Here is a 26,390-nt window from a genome sequence, read left to right on the forward strand (position 1 = left end):
GAATGTTTTTGACTTTCTTTCTTTCTTCAACACAGACAACACATATGTATCAAACTCTGAAAATGTGGATGCCGTTCTAGTCACCAGAGAACCCCTCCCCATCATCTTCCACAGAATCACAACAGGTACATTTAGTCAGATTGTCTGTATTGCATTGTCAAGTATAGACGGATCTCTTCGAATCTGCATAAATACTTTGAATACAGGAACATTCCTGAACTATTTCCTGCTTGTCTGTATTCTATACAGTTAAACTAGTGCATTGTCAAGCAAAGTGATTATAATCCGCATAAATACTTAGAACACAGAAACTTGTTAAAAAAAACGTTCAGGCTATTCTCAAACCCTACACCCTAACCCGACACCCCAGCACTCTGTTCTGCCACCTCAGGTCTCTTGGCCTTCCCACCCCAATGGGAGGGCAGCTCCCGCTCAGCCCAGTCCAAGCTCTTCTCTGTCCTGGCACCCCAATGGGAGGGCAGCTCCCACTCAGCCCAGTCCAAGCTCTTCTCTCCTAAAGAGTATCTTAAATAAATACCATAAATAACTCTACTTTTCTTACTAGCACTGACTTTCCTGAAAACTGCTTTGTTGAGGAAAAAGTACTTGATACAATTGTGACGTGTTGTTGTCTCACCCAGCTATCTTCAGATGAATGCACTAATGTAAGTGGCTCCGGATTGGAGCGTCTGCTGAATAACTACAATGTGTATATAGCCGACTCCAGAACACATTAACTGACAAGCCCGTAAAACAACAATTCTGTACATTTCCAACCAGCGTTGACCTTGTTCCTTGAGTCTCTCAGACTGATGGGTGGGAGGCTGATGGGAGGGAGGCTGATGGGAGGCTGATGGGAGGCTGATGGGAGGCTGATGGGAGGCTGATGGGAGGCTGATGGGAGGCTGATTGATGGGAGGCTGATGGGAGGTTGATGGGAGGTTGCTGTCAGATTTAACAACAGGATGTAGTGGTAGCTACTGTCTCTGTGTACACATTCTACTGGGTGTATAATAGTCAACCTGCCAAACATTTGTTCCAAATGGCACCATATCCTCAATAAAGTACACTACTTCTGACCACATCCCTATGGGCCTCCCTATGGGTCTATGGGTCTCCCTATGGGCCCTGGTCAACAGTAGTGCACTATATAGGGAATAGGGTGCCATTCTCTGGTCAACAGTAGTGCACTATATAGGGAATAGGGTGCCATTCTCTGGTCTAAAGTAGTGCACTATATAGGGAATAGGGTGCCATTCTCTGGTCTAAAGTAGTGCACTATATAGGGAATAGGGTGCCATTCTCTGGTCTAAAGTAGTGCACTATATAGGGAATAGGGTGCCATTCTCTGGTCTAAAGTAGTGCACTATATAGGGAATAGGGTGCCATTCTCTGGTCTAAAGTAGTGCACTATATAGGGAATAGGGTGCCATTCTCTGGTCTAAAGTAGTGCACTATATAGGGAATAGGGTGCCATTCTCTGGTCTAAAGTAGTGCACTATATAGGGAATAGGGTGCCATTCTCTGGTCTAAAGTAGTGCACTATATAGGGAATAGGGTGCCATTCTCTGGTCTAAAGTAGTGCACTATATAGGGAATAGGGTGCCATTCTCTGGTCTAAAGTAGTGCACTATATAGGGAATAGGGTGCCATTCTCTGGTCTAAAGTAGTGCACTATATAGGGAATAGGGTGCCATTCTCTGGTCTAAAGTAGTGCACTATATAGGGAATAGGGTGCCATTCTCTGGTCTAAAGTAGTGCACTATATAGGGAATAGGGTACCATTCTCTGGTCTAAAGTAGTGCACTATATAGGGAATAGGGTGCCATTCTCTGGTCTAAAGTAGTGCACTATATAGGGAATAGGGTGCCATTCTCTGGTCTAAAGTAGTGCACTATATAGGGAATAGGGTGCCATTCTCTGGTCTAAAGTAGTGCACTATATAGGGAATAGGGTGCCATTCTCTGGTCTAAAGTAGTGCACTATATAGGGAATAGGGTGCCATTCTCTGGTCTAAAGTAGTGCACTATATAGGGAATAGGGTGCCATTCTCTGGTCTAAAGTAGTGCACTATATAGGGAATAGGGGGCCATTTGGGACAAAGCCTCAGTAAATAGAAGGAAGTCTGTCGTCTCCGCTTCCTGTTCGTCCGTCCTTCCTCCTTGGTCTTTGTCTGATTTCACATTTCTCTTCCCAAAATCTTTCCGCCTTTCTGAAGGATACTAAGCAAGTAAATAATGGTGTAGATACTTACACCTCCTGGCTAATTGTTTTATTTAAATATTTATATTTATATATATACGTGTGTGTGTTGTCAACAGAGATTACGATCAACAATGACGCCAGCTGCTGCCTGTCCATCAAGACAAAACTTCAGATAGACAAAAACCAGGTGAGCTACATCTCAGTCCACTGATTAGTAACACATTGTAAAGGCTCATTATAACTTGTAATAACTGTGTTATAAACTGTAATGTGAGTAATAACTCCCCCTAGTGCCACTATGCCATAGAGGAGGACTCTGAGGGGGATGCTGAGTCTGAGGAGTTCTACTATGGAGGTCAGGTAAGAGTCAAGGCACAGACACTATCCCCGTGGGGACCAAACAATTGATTCCCATTCAAAATCCTATTTTCCCTAACCCCTAACCTTAAACCTAACCCTAACCCCTAACCCTTAACCTAACCTTAACCCTTAACCTAACCTTAACCCTAACCCCTAACCCTAACCTTAACCCTAACCCTTAACCTAACCTTAACCCTAACCCTAACCTTAAACCTAACCTTAACCCTAACCTTAAACCTAACCCTAACCCTTAGCCCTAATTCTAACCCTTACCCTACACTGTAAACCCCAAGGCATTTTATCTCAAATACTTCTAGTAAGTTGAACTCAAAGTAAATGGAAAGTCATTATTACTTCAAGTGTTTATGTGGTACTGACTCAGAACTAAATAAGTCACACCAACTCAAGTTATGGTAACAAATACACTTTTTTCCCAGCATGCTCTACTGCAGGTTGATTTTTAATATCTGTGTTTTTGGATGTACATTGAGTGATTTGATTGATTAATGCTACACAAAGATAAATAACATTACATTTTTCTAAACTAATCCAATGATTTAGTTAGATTGTTTTCACCCGTTACTGAAATGGTTGTTCTAGTTTAAATGGCTTAGATAGTCTCCTCCCACTGTTGCTAACTCTGGCAGTCATTATGAATGGCTTAGGTAGTCTCCTCCCACTGTTGCTAACCCTGGCAGTCATTATGAATGGCTTAGGTAGTCTCCTCCCACTGTTGCTAACTCTGGCAGTCATTATGAATGGCTTAGATAGTCTCCTCCCACTGTTGCTAACCCTGGCAGTCATTATGAATGGCTTAGGTCGTCTCCTCCCACTGTTGCTAACCCTGGCAGTCATTATGAATGGCTTAGGTAGTCTCCTCCCACTGTTGCTAACTCGCAGTCATTATGAATGGCTTAGGTAGTCTCCTCCCACTGTTGCTAACCCTGGCAGTCATTATGAATGGCTTAGGTCGTCTCCTCCCACTGTTGCTAACCCTGGCAGTCATTATGAATGGCTTAGGTAGTCTCCTCCCACTGTTGCTAACCCTGGCAGTCATTATGAATGGCTTAGGTAGTCTCCTCCCACTGTTGCTAACCCTGGCAGTCATTATGAATGGCTTAGGTCGTCTCCTCCCACTGTTGCTAACCCTGGCAGTCATTATGAATGGCTTAGGTAGTCTCCTCCCACTGTTGCTAACTCTGCAGTCATTATGAATGGCTTAGGTAGTCTCCTCCCACTGTTGCTAACCCTGGCAGTCATTATGAATGGCTTAGGTAGTCTCCTCCCACTGTTGCTAACCCTGGCAGTCATTATGAATGGCTTAGGTAGTCTCCTCCCACTGTTGCTAACTCTGGCAGTCATTATGAATGGCTTAGGTCGTCTCCTCCCACTGTTGCTAACCCTGGCAGTCATTATGAATGGCTTAGGTAGTCTCCTCCCACTGTTGCTAACCCTGGCAGTCATTATGAATGGCTTAGGTAGTCTCCTCCCACTGTTGCTAACCCTGGCAGTCATTATGAATGGCTTAGATAGTCTCCTCCCACTGTTGCTAACCCTGGCAGTCATTATGAATGGCTTAGGTAGTCTCCTCCCACTGTTGCTAACCCTAACTCATTATGAATGCAGGTTGCAGGTGAGTGAAAATTCCAACTGTTGGATATCCTAACTCTTGCTGAATTCCAATAGGAATTACACATTACTTTGCAAACCAGCATAATGCGACTTGCAGGTAGGGTTGCAAAATTCTGGTAAATATTCCAGGTTTTCCAGAAATCCCAGTTGGAAGATTCCTGGAAGTCCGTCAACCAGGAGCTTTTGAAAATCTGGGAATTATGGGAATCTTACTAGGCCCCAAAATAAGGCCTTATGAGATATGTAATGTATTGTCATAAAGAGTTTAATTATAATGATAACACTCACCTAGGAACTCACTTGGTGAAGGCCACAGGACTGAAAATGAATGAATTCAACAGCCATGTCTCTGTCGCTAATAAACACAGTCATGGGTGGTAACTCTGCAATTTAGTCGAAAAGGCAAGGCACACTGGGAAATTAGTGGGGGGCGTGGCTTAGTGGGGGGCGTTACTCAAAATGTTCAAGCTGATACAACTAAAATCTGGACCCCCTACAGCACAGGTGTCCAACTCATTCCACGGAGGGCCGAGTGGCTGTGGGTTTTCACTCCTCCCTTGGACTTGATTGAGGAATTAAGGTCACTGATTAGTAAGGAACTCCCCTCACCTGGTTGTCTAGGTCTTAGTAAGGAACTCCCCTCACCTGGTTGTCTAGGTCTTAGTAAGGAACTCCCCTCACCTGGTTGTCTAGGTCTTAGTAAGGAACTCCCCTCACCTGGTTGTCTAGGTCTTAATTGAAAGGAAAAACCAAAAACCTGCAGACTCTCGGCCCTCCATGGATGAGTTTTACACCCCTGCCCTACTTTATTTTATTTATTTTATTTCACCTTTATTTAACCAGGTAAGCCAGTTGAGAACAAGTTCTCATTTACAACTGTGACCTGGCCAAGATAAAGCAAAGCAGTGTGATTAAAAACAACAACAACACAGAGTTACATATGGGGTAAAAAAAACGTACAGTCAATAACACAACAGAAAATCTATATACAGTGTATGCAAATGTAGCACGTTATGGAGGTAAGGCAAAAAATAGGCCATAGTGCAAAATAATTACAATTAGTATTAACACTGGAGTGATAAATGTGCAAAAGATGTTGTGCAAATAGAGATACTGGGGTGCAAATAACAATATGGGGATGAGGTAGTTTGGGCTAATTACAGATGGGCTGTGTACAGGTGCAGTGATCGGTAAGCTGCTCTGACAACTGATGCTTAAAGTTAGTGAGGGAGATAAGAGTCTCCAGCTTCAGAGATTTTTGCAGTTCGTTCCAGTCATTGGCAGCAGAGAACTGGAAGGAATGGCGGCCAAAGGAGGTGTTGGCTTTGGGGATGACCAGTGAGATATACCTGCTGGAGCGCAGACTACGGGTGGGTGTTGCTATGGTGACCAATGAGCTAAGATAAGACAGGGATTTGCCTAGCAGTGATTTATAGAGGTTTGGCGACGAATATACAGGGTCACAGTGGTCACAGTGACTCTATTGGTTTGAGTAACGACTACAAAATCACTTTAAGTAACTGGACTCAGATATATTAAGTGCAACGGGTTTCCTCAAAAGTTTTGAGTAATGACAGTACATTGGGGTTTACAGTGTAACCCTAACCCTAAACCTAACCCCTAAGCCTAAAATTAAAAAAAATCCTTGTGGGGACCAGTGAAATGTCCCCACTTGTCTGAATGTTCCTTGTTTCACTATCTTTGAGGACTTCTGGTCTCCTCAAGGATAGTAAATACCAAACACACACACACACTATGGAGGTCAGGTAAGCATCAAGCCTCATCTCCTCCTCAACAACTGCTGTAACGATTAACCATTAGATCGCCAGTGTTCAACCGTCTCTTAGCGACAGTGCTGGTTTGAAAAGCACTTTCAAGAATGGATGAATCTGTGTCCAGGAAACCACCCCCTAGCTACACTCTTAGGAAAAAAAGGTGCTCTCGAAAAACCTAAAATGGCTTCTTCGGCTGTCCCCATAGGAGAACCCTTAGAAAAGCTAATTTTGGGGTTTCAGGTATAACCCTTTCCACAGAGGGTTCTACATGGAACCCATAAGGGTTCTCCTAAGGGGACAGCTGGACCCTTTTGTTCTAAGAGTGTACAGTGGCATTAAGTGTAACTCCCCATATAGAGTGAGACCCAGCAGCTCTGAAGAGAAGCCAGACCTCCCCTGGCGTCCCCACCTCACCCCATATAGAGTGAGACCCAGCAGCCAGACCTCCCCTGGCGTCCCCACCTGACCTCATATAGAATGAGACCCAGCAGCCAGACCTCCCCTGGCGTCTCCACCTCACCTCATATAGAGTGAGACCCAGCAGCCAGACCTCCCCTGGCGTCCCCACCTGACCTCATATAGAATGAGACCCAGCAGCCAGACCTCCCCTGGTGTCCCCACCTGACCTCATATAGAGTGAGACCCAGCAGCCAGACCTCCCCTGGCGTCCCCACCTGACCTCATATAGAATGAGACCCAGCAGCCAGACCTCCCCTGGCGTCCCCACCTCACCTCATATAGAATGAGACCCAGCAGCCAGACCTCCCCTGGCGTCTCCACCTGACCTCATATAGAGTGAGACCCAGCAGCCAGACCTCCCCTGGTGTCCCCACCTGACCTCATATAGAGTGAGACCCAGCAGCCAGACCTCCCCTGGCGTCTCCACCTGACCTCATATAGAGTGAGACCCAGCAGCCAGACCTCCCCTGGCGTCCCCACCTGACCTCATATAGAATGAGACCCAGCAGCCAGACCTCCCCTGGTGTCCCCACCTCACCTCATATAGAGTGAGACCCAGCAGCCAGACCTCCCCTGGTGTCCCCACCTGACCTCATATAGAGTGAGACCCAGCAGCCAGACCTCCCCTGGCGTCTCCACCTGACCTCATATAGGGTGAGACCCAGCAGCTCTGAAGAGAAGCCAGACCTCCCCTGGCGTCCCCACCTCACCTCATATAGAGTGAGACCCAGCAGCCAGACCTCCCCTGGCGTCTCCACCTGACCTCATATAGAGTGAGACCCAGCAGCTCTGAAGAGAAGCCAGACCTCCCCTGGCGTCTCCACCTGACCTCATATAGGGTGAGACCCAGCAGCCAGACCTCCCCTGGCGTCTCCACCTGACCTCATATAGGGTGAGACCCAGCAGCCAGACCTCCCCTGGCGTCTCCACCTGACCTCATATAGGGTGAGACCCAGCAGCCAGACCTCCCCTGGCGTCTCCACCTGACCTCATATAGAGTGAGACCCAGCAGCCAGACCTCCCCTGGTGTCTCCACCTGACCTCATATAGAGTGAGACCCAGCAGCCAGACCTCCCCTGGCGTCCCCACCTCACCTCATATAGAGTGAGACCCAGCAGCCAGACCTCCCCTGGTGTCCCCACCTGACCTCATATAGAGTGAGACCCAGCAGCCAGACCTCCCCTGGTGTCCCCACCTGACCTCATATAGAGTGAGACCCAGCAGCTCTGAAGAGAAGCCAGACCTCCCCTGGCGTCCCCACCTCACCTCATATAGAGTGAGACCCAGCAGCCAGACCTCCCCTGGCGTCCCCACCTGACCTCATATAGAGTGAGACCCAGCAGCCAGACCTCCCCTGGCGTCCCCACCTGACCTCATATAGAGTGAGACCCAGCAGCCAGACCTCCCCTGGCGTCTCCACCTGACCTCATATAGAGTGAGACCCAGCAGCAAGACCTCCCCTGGCGTCCCCACCTGACCTCATATAGAGTGAGACCCAGCAGCCAGACCTCCCCTGGTGTCTCCACCCGAGCCAGACCTCCCCTGGCGTCCCCACCTGACCTCATATAGAGTGAGACCCAGCAGCCAGACCTCCCCTGGCGTCTCCACCTGAGCATGAAGCCTCCTGATTTCATGGCAGATTTCCCCAAAGTAGTCCTAGACTCATCAAGGCACTTTTTTATATTATCTGTCATTTTCAGTCAGCTCACCCAGAAAGGGGCCTGCAGTGGGACGTTTCCATCACCCAAATTAACTCAGTCCATCTTTATATGGAAATATACGGCTATTCTGATGAGCGATGATCTCTCTCTCTCGCTCTCGCTCTCGCTCTCTCTCTCTCTCTCTCTCTCTCTCTCTCTCTCTCTCTCTCTCTCTCTCTCTCTCTCTCTCTCTCTCTCTCTCTCTCTCTCTCTCGTTCGCACTCTTTCTTTCTTTCTTTCTCATACTCTCAATTCAATTTCAATTTAAGGGCTTTATTGGCATGGGAAACGTATGTTAACATTGCCAAAGCAAGTGAAGTAGATAATAAACAAATGTGAGGTGTGTCAGGTATTCTGCCACTGTGTACTCTCTGTTTAGGGCCAAGTAGCATTCTAGTTTGCTCTGTTTTTTTGTTCATTCTTTCCAATGTGTCAAGTAATTATCTTTTTGTTTTCTCATGATTTGGTTGGGTCTAATTGTGTTGCTGTCCTGGGGCTCTGTGGGGTCTGTTTGTGTTTGTGAACAGACCCCCAGGACCAGCTTGCTTAGGGGACTATTCTCCAAGTTCATCTCTCTGTAGGTGATGGCATTGTTATGGAAGGTTTGGGAATCGCTTCCTTTTAAGTGGTTATAGAATTTAATGGCTCTTTTCTGGATTTCGATAATTAGAGGGTATCGGCCTAATTCTGCTCTGCATGCATTATTTGGTGTTTTACGTTGTACACTGAGGATATTTTTGCAGAATTCTGCATGCAGTCTCAATTTGGTGTTTGTCCCATTTTGTGAATACTTGGTTGGTGAGCGGACCCCAGACCTCACAACCATAAAGGGCAATGGGTTCTATAACTGATTCAAGTATTTTTAGCCAGATCCTAATTGGTATGTCGAATTTTATGTTCCTTTTGATGGCATAGAAGGCCCTTCTTGCCTTGTCTCTCAGATCGTTCACAGCTTTGTGGAAGTTATCTGTGGCGCTGATGTTTAGTATGTATAGTTATGTATAGTTTTTTGTGTGCTCTAGGGCAACGGTGTCTAGATGGAATTTTGTATTTGTGGTCCTGGCAACTGGACCTTTTTTGGAACACCATTATTTTTGTCTTACTGAGATTTACTGTCAGGGCCCAGTTCTGACAAACTGTGCTAGAAAATCTAGGTGCTGCTGTAGGCCTTCCTTGGTTGGGGACAGAAGCACCAGATCATTAGCAAACAGTAGACATTTGACTTCAGATTCTAGTAGGGTGAGGCTGGGTGCTGCAGACTGTTCTAGTGCCCTCGCCAATTCGTTGATATATATGTTGAAGAGGGTGGGGCTTAAACTGCATCCCTGTCTCACACCACGGCCATGTGGAAAGAAATGTGTGTTTTTTGCCAATTTTAACCGCACACTTGTTGTTTGTGTACATGTATTTTATAATGTGGTATTTTTTCCCCCAACCCCACTTTCCATCAATTTCTATAGCAGACCCTCATGCAAAATTGAGTCAAAAGCTTTTTTGAAATCAACAAAGCATGAGAAGACTTTGCCTTTGTTTTGGTTTGTTTGTTTGTCAATTAGGGTGTGCCGGGTGAATACATGGTCTGTCATACGGTAATTTGGTAAAAAGCCAATTTGCCATTTGCTCAGAACATTGTTTTCACTGAGGAAATGTATGAATCTGCTGTTAATGATAATGCAGAGGATTGTTGCTGTTGACGCATATCCCACGGTATTTATTGGGGTCAAATTTGTCTCCACTTTTATGGATTGGGGTGATCAGTCCTTGGTTCCAATTATTGGGGAAGATGCCAGAGCTAAGGATGATGTTAAAGAGTTTAAGTATAGCTAATTGGAATTTGTGGTCTGTATATTTTATCATTTCATTGAGGATACCATCAACACCAAAGGTCTTTTTGGGTTGGAGGGTTTGTATTTTGTCCTGTAGTTCATTCAATGTAATTGGAAAATCCAGTGGGTTCTGGTAGTCTTTAATAGTTGATTCTAAGATTTGTATTTGATCATGTACATGTTTTTGCTGTTCTTTGTTATAGAGCCAAAAAGATTGGAGAAGTGGTTTACCCATACATCTCCGTTTTGGATAGATAACTCTTTGTGTTGTTGTTTGTTTAGTGTTTTCCAATTTTCCCAGAAGTGGTTAGATTCTATGGATTCTTCAATTACATTGAGGTCAGATTTTCTGGTTCTCTATGTTTTTGATTGGATAGGTTTCTCAATTTCTGTCTCTCTCTCTCCACTAACTGTTGATTGGTGAACTGTGTTCGACCTCTGGTAAAAAAACAGACAGTGTCTGAAGTTAGTTTGAGTGATTAGCGTTTCTTAGTTTAGATGATGATGTATACTATACCCCTGTTGCCAAGTCAGTCACAGTAATATGGTCATTATCTTCTGACAGTATTCTTCTCTGGCGGCGCTCAGGGAAATGTGTCACGTCTGCACTTGTCCTATATGGAAAGCTCAATATTAACTGCCTTGACTGGATGGTAACTATTGACTTGAGGTGCTATAATGCTATCATGCCTTCGTAAAGCCTTCATAACAATGACAGAGTGATAATAACCTTATTGTTGTCAAAAAGTTTTTATTGTTTGTATCTTTTAATGTATATTATGGGGAGCAGACCTATAAAATGTTGCCTTCTTACGTATCTGTTTTGAATAACAGTAGGTATGTATTTTAAAGTAAATATTTATGAAACAATAAATCCACTTTTGTCTAAAATGAGCCTGGGCAGCTGTTGGGTTGTTTTTGTTCATTTATATTCAAGTGATAATATTGGATTTCATTTAGCTCTTCCCTGAAATTGGACCAGCCAATGAAACAGAATAGGAGCTGATCACATCGTCTGCAAGCTGTCAAACCCATCACATCGGCTGTCAAGCCCATCACATCGGCTGCAAGCTGTCAAACCCATCACATCGGCTGTCAAGCCCATCACATCGGCTGCAAGCTGTCAAACCCATCACATCGGCTGTCAAGGCCATCACATCGGCTGCAAGCTGTCAAACCCATCACACATGCTGTCAAACCCATCACATCGGCAGCAAGCAGTCAAACCCATCACATCAGCTGCAAGCTGTCAAACCCATCACATCGGCTGCAAGCTGTCAAACCATCACACTGGCTGCAAGCTGTCAAACCCATCACACCTGCTGTCAAACCCATCACATCGGCTGCAAGCTGTCAAACCCATCACATCGGCTGTCAAGCCCATCACATCGGCTGCAAGCTGTCAAACCCATCACATCGGCTGCAAGCTGTCAAACCCATCACATCGGCTGTCAAACCCATCACATCGGCTGCAAGCTGTCAAACCCATCACACCGGCTGCAAGCTGCCAAACCCATCACACCGGCTGCAAGCTGCCAAACCCATCACACCGGCTGCAAGCTGCCAAACCCATCACACCGGCTGCAAGCTGCCAAACCCATCACACCGGCTGCAAGCTGCCAAACCCATCACACCGGCTGCAAGCTGCCAAACCCATCACACCGGCTGCAAGCTGCCAAACCCATCACACCGGCTGCAAGCTGCCAAACCCATCACACCGGCTGCAAGCTGCCAAACCCATCACACCGGCTGCTAGCTGCCAAACCCATCACACCGGCTGCTAGCTGCCAAACCCATCACACCGGCTGCAAGCTGCCAAACCCATCACACCGGCTGCAAGCTGCCAAACCCATCACACCGGCTGCAAGCTTCCAAACCCATCACACCAGCTGCAAGCTGCCAAACCCATCACACCAGCTGCTAGCTGCCAAACCCATCACACCGGCTGCAAGCTGCCAAACCCATCACACCGGCTGCAAGCTGTCAAATCCATCACACCGGCTGCAAGCTGTCAAACCCATCACACCGGCTGCAAGCTGCCAAACCCATCACACCAGCTGCAAGCTGCCAAACCCATCACACCGGCTGCTAGCTGTCAAACCCATCACATCGGCTGCCAAACCCATCACACCGGCTGCAAGCTGTCAAACCCATCACACCGGCTGCAAGCTGTCAAATCCATCACACCGGCTGCAAGCTGTCAAACCCATCACATCGGCTGCCAAACCCATCACACCGGCTGCAAGCTGCCAAACCCATCACACCGGCTGCAAGCTGCCAAACCCATCACACCGGCTGCAAGCTGCCAAACCCATCACACCGGCTGCAAGCTTCCAAACCCATCACACCAGCTGCAAGCTGCCAAACCCATCACACCAGCTGCTAGCTGCCAAACCCATCACACCGGCTGCAAGCTGTCAAATCCATCACACCGGCTGCAAGCTGTCAAACCCATCACACCGGCTGCAAGCTGCCAAACCCATCACGCAAGCTGCCAAACCCATCACACCGGCTGCTAGCTGTCAAACCCATCACATCGGCTGCTAAACCCATCACACCGGCTGCAAGCTGTCAAACCCATCACACCGGCTGCAAGCTGTCAAATCCATCACACCGGCTGCAAGCTGTCAAACCCATCACATCGGCTGCCAAACCCATCACACCGGCTGCAAGCTGCCAAACCCATCACACCGGCTGCAAGCTGCCAAACCCATCACACCAGCTGCAAGCTGCCAAACCCATCACACCGGCTGCTACCTGTCAAACCCATCACACCGGCTGCAAGCTGCCAAACCCATCACACCGGCTGCAAGCTGTCAAACCCATCACACCGGCTGCAAGCTGTCAAATCCATCACACCGGCTGCAAGCTGTCAAACCCATCACACCGGCTGCAAGCTGTCAAACCCATCACACCGGCTGCAAGCTGTCAAACCCATCACACCGGCTGCAAGCTGCCAAACCCATCACACCGGCTGCAAGCTGTCAAACCCATCACACCGGCTGCAAGCTGTCAAACCCATCACACCGGCTGCAAGCTGTCAAACCCATCACACCGGCTGCAAGCTGCCAAACCCATCACACCGGCTGCAAGCTGTCAAACCCATCACACCGGCTGCAAGCTGTCAAACCCATCACACCGCTGCAAGCTGCCAAACCCATCACACCGGCTGCAAGCTGTCAAACCCATCACACCGGCTGCAAGCTGTCAAACCCATCACACCGGCTGCAAGCTGTCAAACCCATCACACCGGCTGCAAGCTGCCAAACCCATCACACCGGCTGCAAGCTGTCAAACCCATCACACCGGCTGCAAGCTGTCAAACCCATCACACCGGCTGCAAGCTGTCAAACCCATCACACCGGCTGCAAGCTGTCAAACCCATCACACCGGCTGCATATTGTTCTGCTGTAGGTTTTTTATCTTGCCGGACAAAAGCACAAAAAGTCCTTAGCAACTCAGACGTTTTAAGATGCTGTATACTTATCCCCTGTCTGTATTCAAAATGGCACCTTGGTAGTTTCAGGTGTTGATTTGCTGGCTAACTATGTATAGACACTGTGATTGGCTGGCTAACTTAGGACAGACGCTGATTGGTCATGCTCTGTGTTTCTTTAGAGATCTATCCAATCGTTTAGGGGAGGGAAGGGCTGCCTTCAAAACAGGCTTCTCAGGTTTCCCCTCTGAGCCGGGTTCCTTTCAGGTACCTTCCTTCTATGGAGGTTTTCCTGGTCACTGTGCCTCTGATTCTACTTGGGTGGTCTAGGCCAGGTTACTGTGAAGAGCTTTGTGACCACTGCTGATGGAAAAAGGGATTTAAAACACATTTGTTTGATTGACTGATTTGATTGACGTCTCTCTCTCTCTCTCGTAAGGTGAACTACGATGGCGAGCTCCACAAGCATCCCCAGCTGGAGGCGGACCTGGCGTCGGTCCGGGAGATGTACGGACATCACGCAGTATCTCTCAGGTAGCTCCTCCCTCACTGACCGTGTGTGTGTGAAATAAAATGTAATGGTATTTGTCACATGCTTGGTAAGCAACAGGTGTGGACTAACAGTGGAATGCTGACTTACTTCCCAACAATGGAGAGAGAAAGAAAATAGAGAAATTATAGAAAAGTAAAACACGTAATAAGAAATACACAATGAGTAACGATAACTTGGCTATATACGCGGGTTACGAGTACCGAGTTGATGTGCAGGGGTAAGAGATAACTGAGGTAGATATGTACGTATAACTATGAATAAAGGGCAGTGTGGAGTGCAATAGAGATTGCATCATCTGTGGATCTGTTGGGGCGGGATGCAAATTGGAGTGGGGTCTAGGGTTTCTGGGATAATGGTGTTGATGTGAGCCATGACCAGCCTTTTCAAAGAATTTCATGGCTACACAGCATCTTGTTCCAAGCCCCCCATAAATCATTCTTCCTTGCCCCAGTGGAAGGGGCTTACATCCCAGCGACGGTGCAGAGGGAACAGAGTGTTACCGTAGTGACAGGCCACCATACAGATTCAGCTAACATCTAACAACCGTTTAAACTGCAGGGAGCCTTCTGGAGAAGGAGGGACTGAGCAGCAGAACAGCAGAGACTCTTAACAAGTATTTTATGAGACATTTCACTTATTTCAGTGGTTGAGTTGTACAGGCTCAGCACACTATGCAGGCAGGCACGCACAGACAGCCCTTTTCAGCCTCTCTCAGATAGAGTGGTCCCTGCTGGGCTACGGAGCCAGTCAGATTACGGCCGGTGCCAGTCAGATTGCGGCCGGTGCCAGTCAGATTGCGGCCGGTGCCAGTCAGATTGCGGCCGGAGCCAGTCAGATTGCGGCCGGTGCCAGTCAGATTGCGGCCGGTGCCAGTCAGATTGCGGCCGGTGCCAGTCAGATTGCGGCCGGTGCCAGTCAGATTGCGGCCGGTGCCAGTCAGATTGCGGCCGGAGCCAGTCAGATTACGGCCGGTGCCAGTCAGATTGCGGCGGTGCCAGTCAGATTGCGGCGGTGCCAGTCAGATTGCGGCCGGTGCCAGTCAGATTGCGGCGGTGCCAGTCAGATTGCGGCCGGTGCCAGTCAGATTACGGCCGGAGCCAGTCAGATTGCGGCGGTGCCAGTCAGATTGTGGCCGGTGCCAGTCAGATTGCGGCGGTGCCAGTCAGATTACGGCCGGAGCCAGTCAGATTGCGGCCGGTGCCAGTCAGATTACGGCCGGAGCCAGTCAGATTGCGGCCGGTGCCAGTCAGATTGCGGCCGGTGCCAGTCAGATTGCGGCCGGTGCCAGTCAGATTGCGGCCGGAGCCAGTCAGATTGCGGCCGGTGCCAGTCAGATTGCGGCCGGTGCCAGTCAGATTACGGCCAGTGCCAGTCAGATTACGGCCGGAGCCAGTCAGATTACGGCCGGAGCCAGTCAGATTACGGCCGGTGCCAGTCAGATTACGGCCGGTGCCAGTCAGATTGCGGCCGGTGCCAGTCAGATTGCGGCCGGTGCCAGTCAGATTGCGGCCGGTGCCAGTCAGATTGCGGCCGGTGCCAGTCAGATTGCGGCTGGTGCCAGTCAGATTGCGGCCGGTGCCAGTCAGATTGCGGCCGGTGCCAGTCAGATTACGGCCGGTGCCAGTCAGATTGCGGCCGGTGCCAGTCAGATTGCGGCCGGTGCCAGTCAGATTGCGGCCGGTGCCAGTCAGATTGCGGCCGGTGCCAGTCAGATTGCGGCCGGTGCCAGTCAGATTACGGCCGGTGCCAGTCAGATTACGGCCGGTGCCAGTCAGATTGCGGCCGGTGCCAGTCAGATTGCGGCCGGTGCCAGTCAGATTGCGGCCGGTGCCAGTCAGATTACGGCCGGTGCCAGTCAGATTACGGCCGGTGCCAGTCAGCTGGCCTGGTGGTGTATAGTTGTCATTTTAGTGTTTAAGACATTGTTATAGAGGGCAATTTACTGTTATCAAGTACGATATGTAGGTCCTCTTTGTGTCCTTTTTATAAATGATCTGGATGTGTGCAAAACTGTGTAGGGGCGAGTGGGGTAAATTGAACCAATGGGGTAAACTGAGCCACACTCGTTTCTAGGAAACCATACATATAATTAATCATTTGACTCCAGGCCCTGTTCCTTGATTTAGGCTGCTTTTGCTGTGTTGATGTTGATTTTGATGGGCAGGACCTTTGTCTTTCTGCAGTTGATAACCAAAGGACTGGACTCTGTCAGTGTTGTCTTGTAGATGTTGACTAGCTGGCCAAAGGTGGTCCTCTGTAGCTCAATTGGTAGAGCATGGCACTTGTAACGCCAGGGTAGTGGGTTCGATCCTCGGGACCACCCATACTTAAAAATGTATGCACACATGACTGTAAGTCGCTTTGGATAAAAGCGTCTGCTAAATGGCATATTATTATTATTATTATTATTAAAGGACTGGACTCTGTCAGTGTTGTCTTGTAGATGTTGACTAGCTGGCCAAAGGACTGGACTCTGTCAGTGTTGTCTTGTAGATGTTGACTAGCTGGCCAAAGGACTGGACTCTGTCAGTGTTGTCTTGTAGATGTTGACTAGCTGGCCAAAGGACTGGACTCTGTCAGTGTTGTCTTATAGATGTTGACTAGCTGGCCAAAGGACTGGACTCTGTCAGTGTTGTCTTGTAGGTGTTGACTAGCTGGCCAAAGGACTGGACTCTGTCAGTGTTGTCTTGTAGATGTTGACTAGCTGGCCAAAGGACTGGACTCTGTCAGTGTTGTCTTGTAGATGTTGACTAGCTGGCCAAAGGACTGGACTCTGTCAGTGTTGTCTTGTAGATGTTGGTGTGTGTGTGTGTGTGATAAAAGAGCCAGGTCATCAGGAAGTCAAGGTCTTCTAGAGTACAATACAAGGTCCATGGTATTCCTCTTGCCTGATCTTCTGTTGATCGCCGCATGACCCAGTCTATTGCCAGGTTGAAGAGTAAGGCTGACATCACACAACCTTGACAACATCCGGGGACTTTAATGCAGGGAAACTTAAATCCGTTTTACCTCATTTCTACCAGCATGTTAAATGTGCAACCAGAGGGAAAAAAACTCTAGACCACCTTTACTCCACACACAGAGACGCATACAAAGCTCTCCCTCGCCCTCCATTTGGCAAATCTGACCGTAACTCTATCCTCCTGATTCCTGCTTATAAGCAAAAACTAAAGCAGGAAGCACCAGTGACTCGGTCAATAAAAAGGTAGTCAGATGAAGCAGATGCTAAGCTACAGGACTGTTTTGCTAGCACAGACTGGAACATGTTCCGGGATCCTTCAGATAGCATTGAGGAGTACACCACATCAGTCACTGGCTTCATCAATAAGTGCATCGATGACGTTGTCCCCACAGTGACCTTACGTACATACCCCAACCAGCAGCCATGGATTACAGGCAACATCCGCACCGAGCTAAAGGATAGAGCTGCCACTTTCAAGGAGCGGGAATCTAACCCGGAAACTTATAAGAAATACCGCTATGCCATCCGACGAACCATCAAACAGGCAAAGAGTCAATACAGGACTAAGATTTAATCGTACTACACCGGCTCCGACGCTCGTCGGATGTGGCAGGGTTTGAAAACTATTACAGACTACAAAGGGAAGCACAGCCGCGAGCTGCCCAGTGACACGAGCCTACCAGACGAGCTAAATCACTTCTATGCTCGCTTCGAGGCAAGCAACACCGAAGCATGCATGAGAGCACCAGCTGTTCCGGATGACTATGTGATCACGCTCTCCGTAGCCGATGTGAGTAAGACCTTTTAAACAGGTCAACATTCACAAGGCTGCAGGGCCAGACGGATTACCAGGACGTGTACTCAGAGCATGCGCTGACCAACTGGCAAGTGTCTTCACTGACATTTTCAACCTCTCCCTGTCTGAGTCTGTAATACCAACATGTTTCAAGCAGACCACCATAGTCCCTGTGCCGAAGAACACTAAGGTAACCTGCCTAAATAACTACAGACCCGTAGCACTCACGTCTGTAGCCATGAAGTGCTTTGAAAGGCTGGTCATGGCTCACATCAACACCATTATCCCAGAAACCCTAGACCCACTCCAATTCGCATACCGCCCCAACAGATCCACAGATGACGCAATCTCAATCGCACTCCACACTGCCCTTTCCCACCTGGACAAGAGGAACACCTACGTGAGAATGCTGTTCATTGACTACAGCTCAGCATTCAACACCATAGTGCCCTCAAAGCTCATCACTAAGCTAAGGACCCTGGGACTAAACACCTCCCTCTGCAACTGGATCCTGGACTTCCTGACGGGCAGCCCCCAGGTGGTAAGGGTAGGTAACAACACATCTGCCACGCTGATCCTCAACACGGGGGCCCCTCAGGGGTGTGTGCTCAGTCCCCTCCTGTACTCCCTGTTCACCCATGACTGCATGGCCAGGCACGACTCCCACACCATCATTAAGTTTGCCGACGACACAACAGTGGTTGGCCTGATCACTGACAACGATGAGACAGCCTATAGGGAGGAGGTCAGAGACCTGGCCGTGTGGTGCCAGGACAACAACCTCTCCCTCAACGTGATCAAGACAAAGGAGATGATTGTGGACTACAGGAAAATAAGAGGACCGAGCACACCCCCATTAACATCGACGGGGCTGTAGTGGAGCAGGTTGAGAGTTTCAAGTTCCTTGGTGTCCACATCACCAACAAACTAACATGGTCCAAGCACACCAAGACAGTCGTGAAGAGGGCTCGACAAAGCCTATTCCCCCTAAGGAGACTGAAAAGATTTGTCATGGGTCCTCAGATCCTCAAAAGGTTCTACAGCTGCACCATCGAGAGCATCCTGACTGGTTGCATCACTGCCTGGTATGGCAACTGCTCTGCCTCCGACCGCAAGGCACTACAGAGGGTAGTGCGTCTGGCCCAGTCCATCACTGGGGCCAAGCTTCCTGCCATCCTGGACCTTTTATACCAGGAGGTGTCAGATGAAGCCCCTAAAAATTGTCAAAGACTCCAGCCACCCTAGTCATAGACTGTTCTCTCTGCTACCGCACGGCAAACAGTACCGAAGTGCCAAATCTAGGTCCAAGAGGCTTCTAAACAGCTTCTACCCCCAAGCCATAAGACTCCTGAACATCTAATCAAATGGCTACCCAGACTATTTGCATTGCCCCCCACTCCCCCCTCTTTTACGCTTCTGCTACTCTCTGTTTATTATCTATGCATATTCACTTTAAGAACTCTACCTGTACAGTGAGGGAAAAAAGTATTTGATCCCCTGCTGATTTTGTACGTTTGCCCACTGACAAAGAAATGATCAGTCTATAATTTTAATGGTAGGTTTATTTGAACAGTGAGAGAAAATCCAGAAAGACGCATGTCAAAAATGTTATAAATTGATTTGCATTTTAATGAGGGAAATAAGTATTTGTCCCCCTCTCAATCAGAAAGATTTCTGGCTCCCAGGTGTCTTTTATACAGGTAACGAGCTGAGATTAGGAGCACACTCTTAAAGGGAGTGCTCCTAATCTCAGTTTGTTACCTGTATAAAAGACACCTGTCCACAGAAGCAATCAATCAATCAGATTCCAAACTCTCCACCATGGCCAAGACCAAAGAGCTCTCCAAGGATGTCAGGGACAAGATTGTAGACCTACACAAGGCTGGAATGGGCTTCAAGACCATCGCCAAGCAGCTTGGTGAGAAGGTGACAACAGTTGGTGTGATTATTCGCAAATGGAAGAAACACAAAAGAACTGTCAATCTCCCTCGGCCTGGGTCTCCATGCAAGATCTCACCTCGTGGAGTTGCAATGATCATGAGAACGGTGAGGAATCAACCCAGAACTACACGGGAGGATCTTGTCAATGATCTCAAGGCAGCTGGGACCATAGTCACCAAGAAAACAATTGGTAACACACTACGCCGTGAAGGACTGAAAATCCTGCAGCGCCCGCAAGGTCCCCCTGCTCAAGAAAGCACATATACAGGCCCGTCTGAAGTTTGTCAATGAACATCTGAATGATTCAGAGGAGAACTGGGTGAAAGTGTTGTGGTCAGATGAGACCAAAATTGAGCTCTTTGGCATCAACTCAACTCGCCGTGTTTGGAGGAGGAGGAATGCTGCCTATGACCCCAAGAACACCATCCCCACCATCAAACATGGAGGTGGAAACATTATGCTTTGTGTGTGTTTTTCTGCTAAGGGGACAGGACAACTTCACCGCATCAAAGGGACGATGGACGGGGCCATACACCATCAAATCTTGGGTGAGAACCTCCTTCCCTCAGCCAGGGCATTGAAAATGGGTTGTGGATGGGTATTCCAGCATGACAATGACCCAAAACACACGGTCAAGGCAACAAAGGAGTGGCTCAAGAAGAAGCACATTAAGGTCCTGGAGTGGCCTAGCCAGTCTCCAGACCATAATCCCATAGATAATCTGTGGAGGGAGGTGAAGGTTCGAGTTGCCAAACGTCAGCCTCGAAACCTTAATGACTTGGAGAAGATCTGCAAAGAGTAGTGGGACAAAATCCCTCCTGAGATGTGTGCAAACTGGTGGCCAACTACAAGAAACGTCTGACCTCTGTGATTGCCAACAAGGGTTTTGCCACCAAGTACTAAGTCATGTTTTGCAGAGGGGTCAAATACTTATTTCCCTCATTAAAATGCAAATCAATTTATAACATTTTTGACATGCGTTTTTCTGGATTTTTTTATTGTTATTCTGTCTCTCACTGTTCAAATAAACCTACCATTAAAATTATAGACTGATCATGTCTTTGTCAGTGGGCAAACGTACAAAATCAGCAGGGGATCAAATACTTTTTTCCCTCACTGTATATATTTTAAGAATATCATGGAATATAACTGAACATTTTTGTTTCACTTAGAAAGAAAACCTTAGACATTAACAGTTTTAGTAAGTAGTATTGCTACGGTCCAGTTACAGATTCTTCTACGTGCGCGCGCGGGACAGAGGAAGAGCAATTCTTACACTGTTGTTCTAAATTCAGTCCCCCTCGTCTTCTTCATCCTCATCATTCAATTCATTCAAATTAAATCGTGAAGTGAAGAGTACAATTATCAGTTTCTTTCTGGTTTCTAGCTCACATTCATCCATTGACGTCATTCATTCAGTGAGGAGAGACACACATTAGTGCCTGGTACCAATGCTTTATACCGAACCCAACAGAACCCAACAGCAGAATCACTATACCGTACTGCCTGGGTACCAATGCTTTATACCGAACCCAACAGAACCCAACAGCAGAATCACTATACCGCACTGCCTGGTACCAACGCTTTACACCGAACCCAACAGAACCCAACAGCAGAATCACTATACCGTACTGCCTGGTACCAATGCTTTACACCGAACCCAACAGAACCCAACAGCAGAATCACTATACCGTACTGCCTGGTACCAATGCTTTACACCGAACCCAACAGAACCCAACAGCAGAATCACTATACCGCACTGCCTGGTACCAATGCTTTACACCGAACCCAACAGAACCCAACAGCAGAATCACTATACCGCACTGCCTGGTACCAATGCTTTACACCGAACCCAACAGAACCCAACAGCAGAATCACTATACCGCACTGCCTGGTACCAATGCTTTACACCGAACCCAACAGAACCCAACAGCAGAATCACTATACCGTACTGCCTGGTACCAACGCTTTATACCGAACCCAACAGAACCCAACAGCAGAATCACTATACCGCACTGCCTGGTACCAATGCTTTACACCGAACCCAACAGCAGAATCACTATACCGTACTGCCTGGTACCAATGCTTTACACCGAACCCAACAGAATCAGCATTCTAACTCCCTTGCGCTGATGCAGTGTATCACACTATACCACAATTTACCTCGGAGTGCTGCGCCATAAATTCAAAACTTTTAATTGGGGAACCACTGTACAAACACACATCTCTAATGATCTCTAACCCTGGCATGTCCTTCTCAATGATAATTGTTGTGAGTTAGATACAACGTGTGTGTGTCTCTGTGTGTGTGTGTGTGTGTGTGTGTGTGATTCAGTGTTTGTGTGTGTGTGTGTGTGTGTGTGTGTGTGTGATTCAGTGTGTGTGTGTGTGTGTGTGAGTCAGTGTGTGTGCATGTGTCAGTGTGTGTGAGTCAGTGTGTGTGTGAGTCAGTGTTTGTGTGTGTGTGCATGTGTCAGTGTGTGTGTGTGTGTGAGCATGTGTCAGTGTGTGTGTGTGTGTGTGAGTCTGTGTGTGCATGTGTCAGTGTGTGTGTGTGTGTGAGTCTGTGTGTGCATGTGTCAGTGTGTGTGTGTGTGTGTGTGTGTGTGTGTGTGTGTGTGTGTGTGTGAGTGTGTGTGTGAGTGTGTGTGTGAGTGTGTGTGTGTGTCTGTGTGTGTGTGTGTGTGTGTGTGTGTGTGTGTCAGTGTGTGTGAGTGTGTGTGTGTGTCTGTGTGTGTGTGTGTGTGATGTGTGTGTGTGTGTGTGTGTGTGTGAGTGTGTGAGTGTGTGAGTGTGAGTGTGTGTGTGTGTGTGTGTGTGTGTGTGTGTGTGTGAGTGTGTGTGTGAGTGTGTGAGTGTGTGTGTGAGTGTGTGTGTGTGTCTGTGTGTGTGTGTGTGTGAGTCTGTGTGAGTGTGTGTGTGGACGGTGGTGTGTAGCAGACCCTACTGCTGATGACTCATCAGGGAGAGCAGGGTGGGGTTCTACACCATTAAAGGGTAGCTGTGCTGAATAATGCATGTTCATTGGAATGCTTATATACAACTTAAAACATGTTTAAAGATGGAAAAGACTAAATCAATATCTCTGTGGCATGTTGAGATGTTGGATCCCCATTAGTTCCTCCCAAGGCAGCAGCTACTCTTCCTGGGGTTTATTATGGATCCCCATTAGTTCCTGCCAAGGCAGCAGCTACTCTTCCTGGGGTTTATTATGGATCCCCATTAGTTCCTGCCAAGGCAGCAGCTACTCTTCCTGGGGTTTATTATGGATCCCCATTAGTTCCTGCCAAGGCAGCAGCTACTCTTCCTGGGGTTTATTATGGATCCCCATTAGTTCCTGCCAAGGCAGCAGCTACTCTTCCTAGGGTTTATTATGGATCCCCATTAGTTCCTGTCAAGGCAGCAGCTACTCTCCCTGGGGTTTATTATGGATCCCCATTAGTTCCTGCCAAGGCAGCAGCTACTCTTCCTGGGGTTTATTATGGATCCCCATTAGTTCCTGCCAAGGCAGCAGCTACTCTTCCTGGGGTTTATTATGGATCCCCATTAGTTCCTGTCAAGGCAGCAGCTACTCTTCCTGGGGTTTATTATGGATCCCCATTAGTTCCTGCCAAGGCAGCAGCTACTCTTCCTGGGGTTTATTATGGATCCCCATTAGTTCCTGCCAAGGCAGCAGCTACTCTTCCTGGGGGTTTATTATGGATCCCCATTAGTTCCTGCCAAGGCAGCAGCTACTCTTCCTGGGGTTTATTATGGATCCCCATTAGTTCCTGCCAAGGCAGCAGCTACTCTTCCTGGGGTTTATTATGGATCCCCATTAGTTCCTGCCAAGGCAGCAGCTACTCTTCCTGGGGTCCAGCAACATTAAGGCAGTCATATACAATTTAAAATATTACATGACGTTACATTTCATAACACTTTACCCAATACATTTAGTGTGTTCCCTCAGGCCACTACTCCACTATCACATATTTACAATACAACATCCATGTGTACGTGTGTGTAGAGTGAGTGTCTATGTGTATGTGTGTATGTGCCTGTGTGTGTGTCTCTTCACAGTCCCCACTGTTCCACAAGGTGTATTTTTACCAGTTTTTTTAAATCTAATTTTACTGATTGCATCAGTTACCTGATGTGGAATAGAGTTCCATGTATTCATGGCTCTATGTAGTACTGTGCGCCTCCCATAGTCTGTTCTGGACTTGGGGACTGTGAAGAGACCTCTGGTGTTGAGATGTTGAGATAATCAATTTCTAATGTGACTGACTGGAAATGGATTCCATGTATCTGTGTTATCGTCATGAATCAATTGTTTATTCAGGAGATCATATATGAGATACATGTTTTTTATGTTTTCTGATGTATGGAAATGTTCATCTGTTTCATGTTGTTCAGGGAATACGGTGCGATTGATGATGTGGACATTGATCTGCACATCGACGTCAGTTTCCTAGATGTAAGTACGGTGGGGCGGCAGGTAGCTTAGTGGGTAAGAGCGTTGTGCCAGTAACCGAAAGGTCGCTGGTTCTAATCCCCTAGCTGACTAGGTGAAAAATCAGTCGATGTGGCCTTAAGCAAGGCACTTAACCCTAATTGCTCCTGTAAGTCGCTCTGGATAAGAGCGTCTGCTAAATGACTAAAATGTAAATGTAAGTGTTCCATTTATACCATTCTCATTGCCTTGCATTCCTAAAGCAATGGAAGATGGGCTGGTTAGATTTGATCTGATTTGCAAGTAATGTAGTAACGTAACAATGTGAAATACTGTGTCTATAATGTCTGGGGGAAAAAGGGAAATAGCAGTTGGGTGAAAGAAAATGTCTGAGATTTGTTTATGCTTTGAATACTTCATTTAGAAATGTGGAAGTTATATTTTAGGAGTGGCAGGACATGTTATGACGGTAGCGATCAAGATGAGCGTTTACAAGCTGAAATGGGTCCCTGAATATTGAATGCTGCATCATATTATCCTGTTTTGATTTCACAGGAGGAAATAGCCCTAGCATGGGATGTGATCCGCAGGGAGCCGGTGATCGTGCGTCTCCACTGCTCTCTGACACAGTACCTGAATGGACCAGGTACCAGACACACACACACACACACACACACACACACACATACACACACACACACGTCATATAAAACCATACCACTGGACTGTCTGCATCATATAAAACCATACCACTGGACTGTCTGCACCATATAAAACCATACCACTGGACTGTCTGCACCATATAAAACCATACCACTGGACTGTCTGCACCATATAAAACCATACCACTGGACTGTCTGCACCATATAAAACCATACCACTGGACTGTCTGCATCATATAAAACCATACCACTGGACTGTCTGCACCCAGCATCATATAAAACCATACCACTGGACTGTCTGCACCATATAAAACCATACCACTGGACTGTCTGCATCATATAAAACCATACCACTGGACTGTCTGCACCATATAAAACCATACCACTGGACTGTCTGCATCATATAAAACCATACCACTGGACTGTCTGCACCATATAAAACCATACCACTGGACTGTCTGCACCATATAAAACCATACCACTGGACTGTCTGCACCATATAAAACCATACCACTGGACTGTCTGCATCATATAAAACCATACCACTGGACTGTCTGCACCATATAAAACCATACCACTGGACTGTCTGCATCATATAAAACCATACCACTGGACTGTCTGCCTCATATAAAACCATACCACTGGACTGTCTGCACCATATAAAACCATACCACTGGACTGTCTGCACCATATAAAACCATACCACTGGACTGTCTGCATCATATAAAACCATACCACTGGACTGTCTGCACCATATAAAACCATACCATGCAGCAACATTGGATTGCTTTATGTTTACATCATGATGTGTATTGTGTTTCCCAGTCCCCACGGTGGACGTGTTCCAGATGTCCACTAAGGACCGGTTTGGACTGGGACATCAGTTGAAGAAGTAAGTGTTTGGTGGTGCTAAGATGTAGCTTTATACACTAGAGGACTCATATTACTTGTTAGATGTAATATACAGATAATGCAGACATTTGTTCCTGGTTTCTCTCCAGGATAATGCAGACATTTGTTCCTTGTTTCTCTCCAGGATAATGCAGACATTTGTTCCTTGTTTCTCTCCAGGATAATGCAGACATTTGGTCCTTGTTTCTCTCCAGGATAATGCAGACATTTGTTCCCGGTTTCTCTCCAGGATAATGCAGACATTTGTTCCTGGTTTCTCTCCAGGATAATGCAGACATTTGTTCCTGGTTTCTCTCCAGGATAATGCAGACATTTGTTCCTGGTTTCTCTCCAGGATAATGCAGACATTTGTTCCTGGTTTCTCTCCTGGATAACGCAGACATTTGTTCCTGGTTTTTCTCCAGGATAATGCAGACATTTGTTCCTGTTTTTTCTCCAGGATAATGCAGACATTTGTTCCTGGTTTTTCTCCAGGATAATGCAGACATTTGTTCCTGGTTTCTCTCCAGGATAATGCAGACATTTGTTACTTGTTTCTCTCCAGGATAATGCAGACATTTGTTCCTGGTTTCTCGCCAGGATAATGCAGACATTTGTTCCTGGTTTCTCTCCAGGATAATGCAGACATTTGTTCCTTGTTTCTCTCCAGGATAATGCAGACATTTGTTCCTTGTTTCTCTCCAGGATAATGCAGACATTTGTTCCTTGTTTCTCTCCAGGATAATGCAGACATTTGTTC

The 26,390-nt window shown here is 47.3% G+C and overlaps 1 protein-coding gene across 4 annotated transcripts in view; it reads left to right on the top strand.

The window, feature by feature from the left end:
* Positions 1 to 26,390, top strand: part of parp8 (poly (ADP-ribose) polymerase family, member 8) — a 78,163-nt gene that overhangs the window by 12,048 nt on the left and 39,725 nt on the right. For all 4 annotated transcript variants that reach the window (XR_006003721.2, XM_041900372.2, XM_041900373.2 and 1 more), the window contains exons 4-10: positions 36 to 125; positions 2,322 to 2,392; positions 2,497 to 2,565; positions 13,833 to 13,927; positions 24,041 to 24,101; positions 24,633 to 24,723; positions 25,565 to 25,631. Coding sequence is in view for 3 of the 4 variants with exons in the window: in XM_041900372.2 (XP_041756306.2) it covers positions 36 to 125; positions 2,322 to 2,392; positions 2,497 to 2,565; positions 13,833 to 13,927; positions 24,041 to 24,101; positions 24,633 to 24,723; positions 25,565 to 25,631 (544 nt within the window). In the remaining variant the exon portion in view is untranslated. The remainder of the gene's footprint in view (positions 1 to 35; positions 126 to 2,321; positions 2,393 to 2,496; positions 2,566 to 13,832; positions 13,928 to 24,040; positions 24,102 to 24,632; positions 24,724 to 25,564; positions 25,632 to 26,390) is intronic.

Source organism: Coregonus clupeaformis, chromosome 16, assembly GCF_020615455.1.
Source record: "Coregonus clupeaformis isolate EN_2021a chromosome 16, ASM2061545v1, whole genome shotgun sequence".
Taxonomy (NCBI): Eukaryota; Metazoa; Chordata; class Actinopteri; order Salmoniformes; family Salmonidae; genus Coregonus; species Coregonus clupeaformis.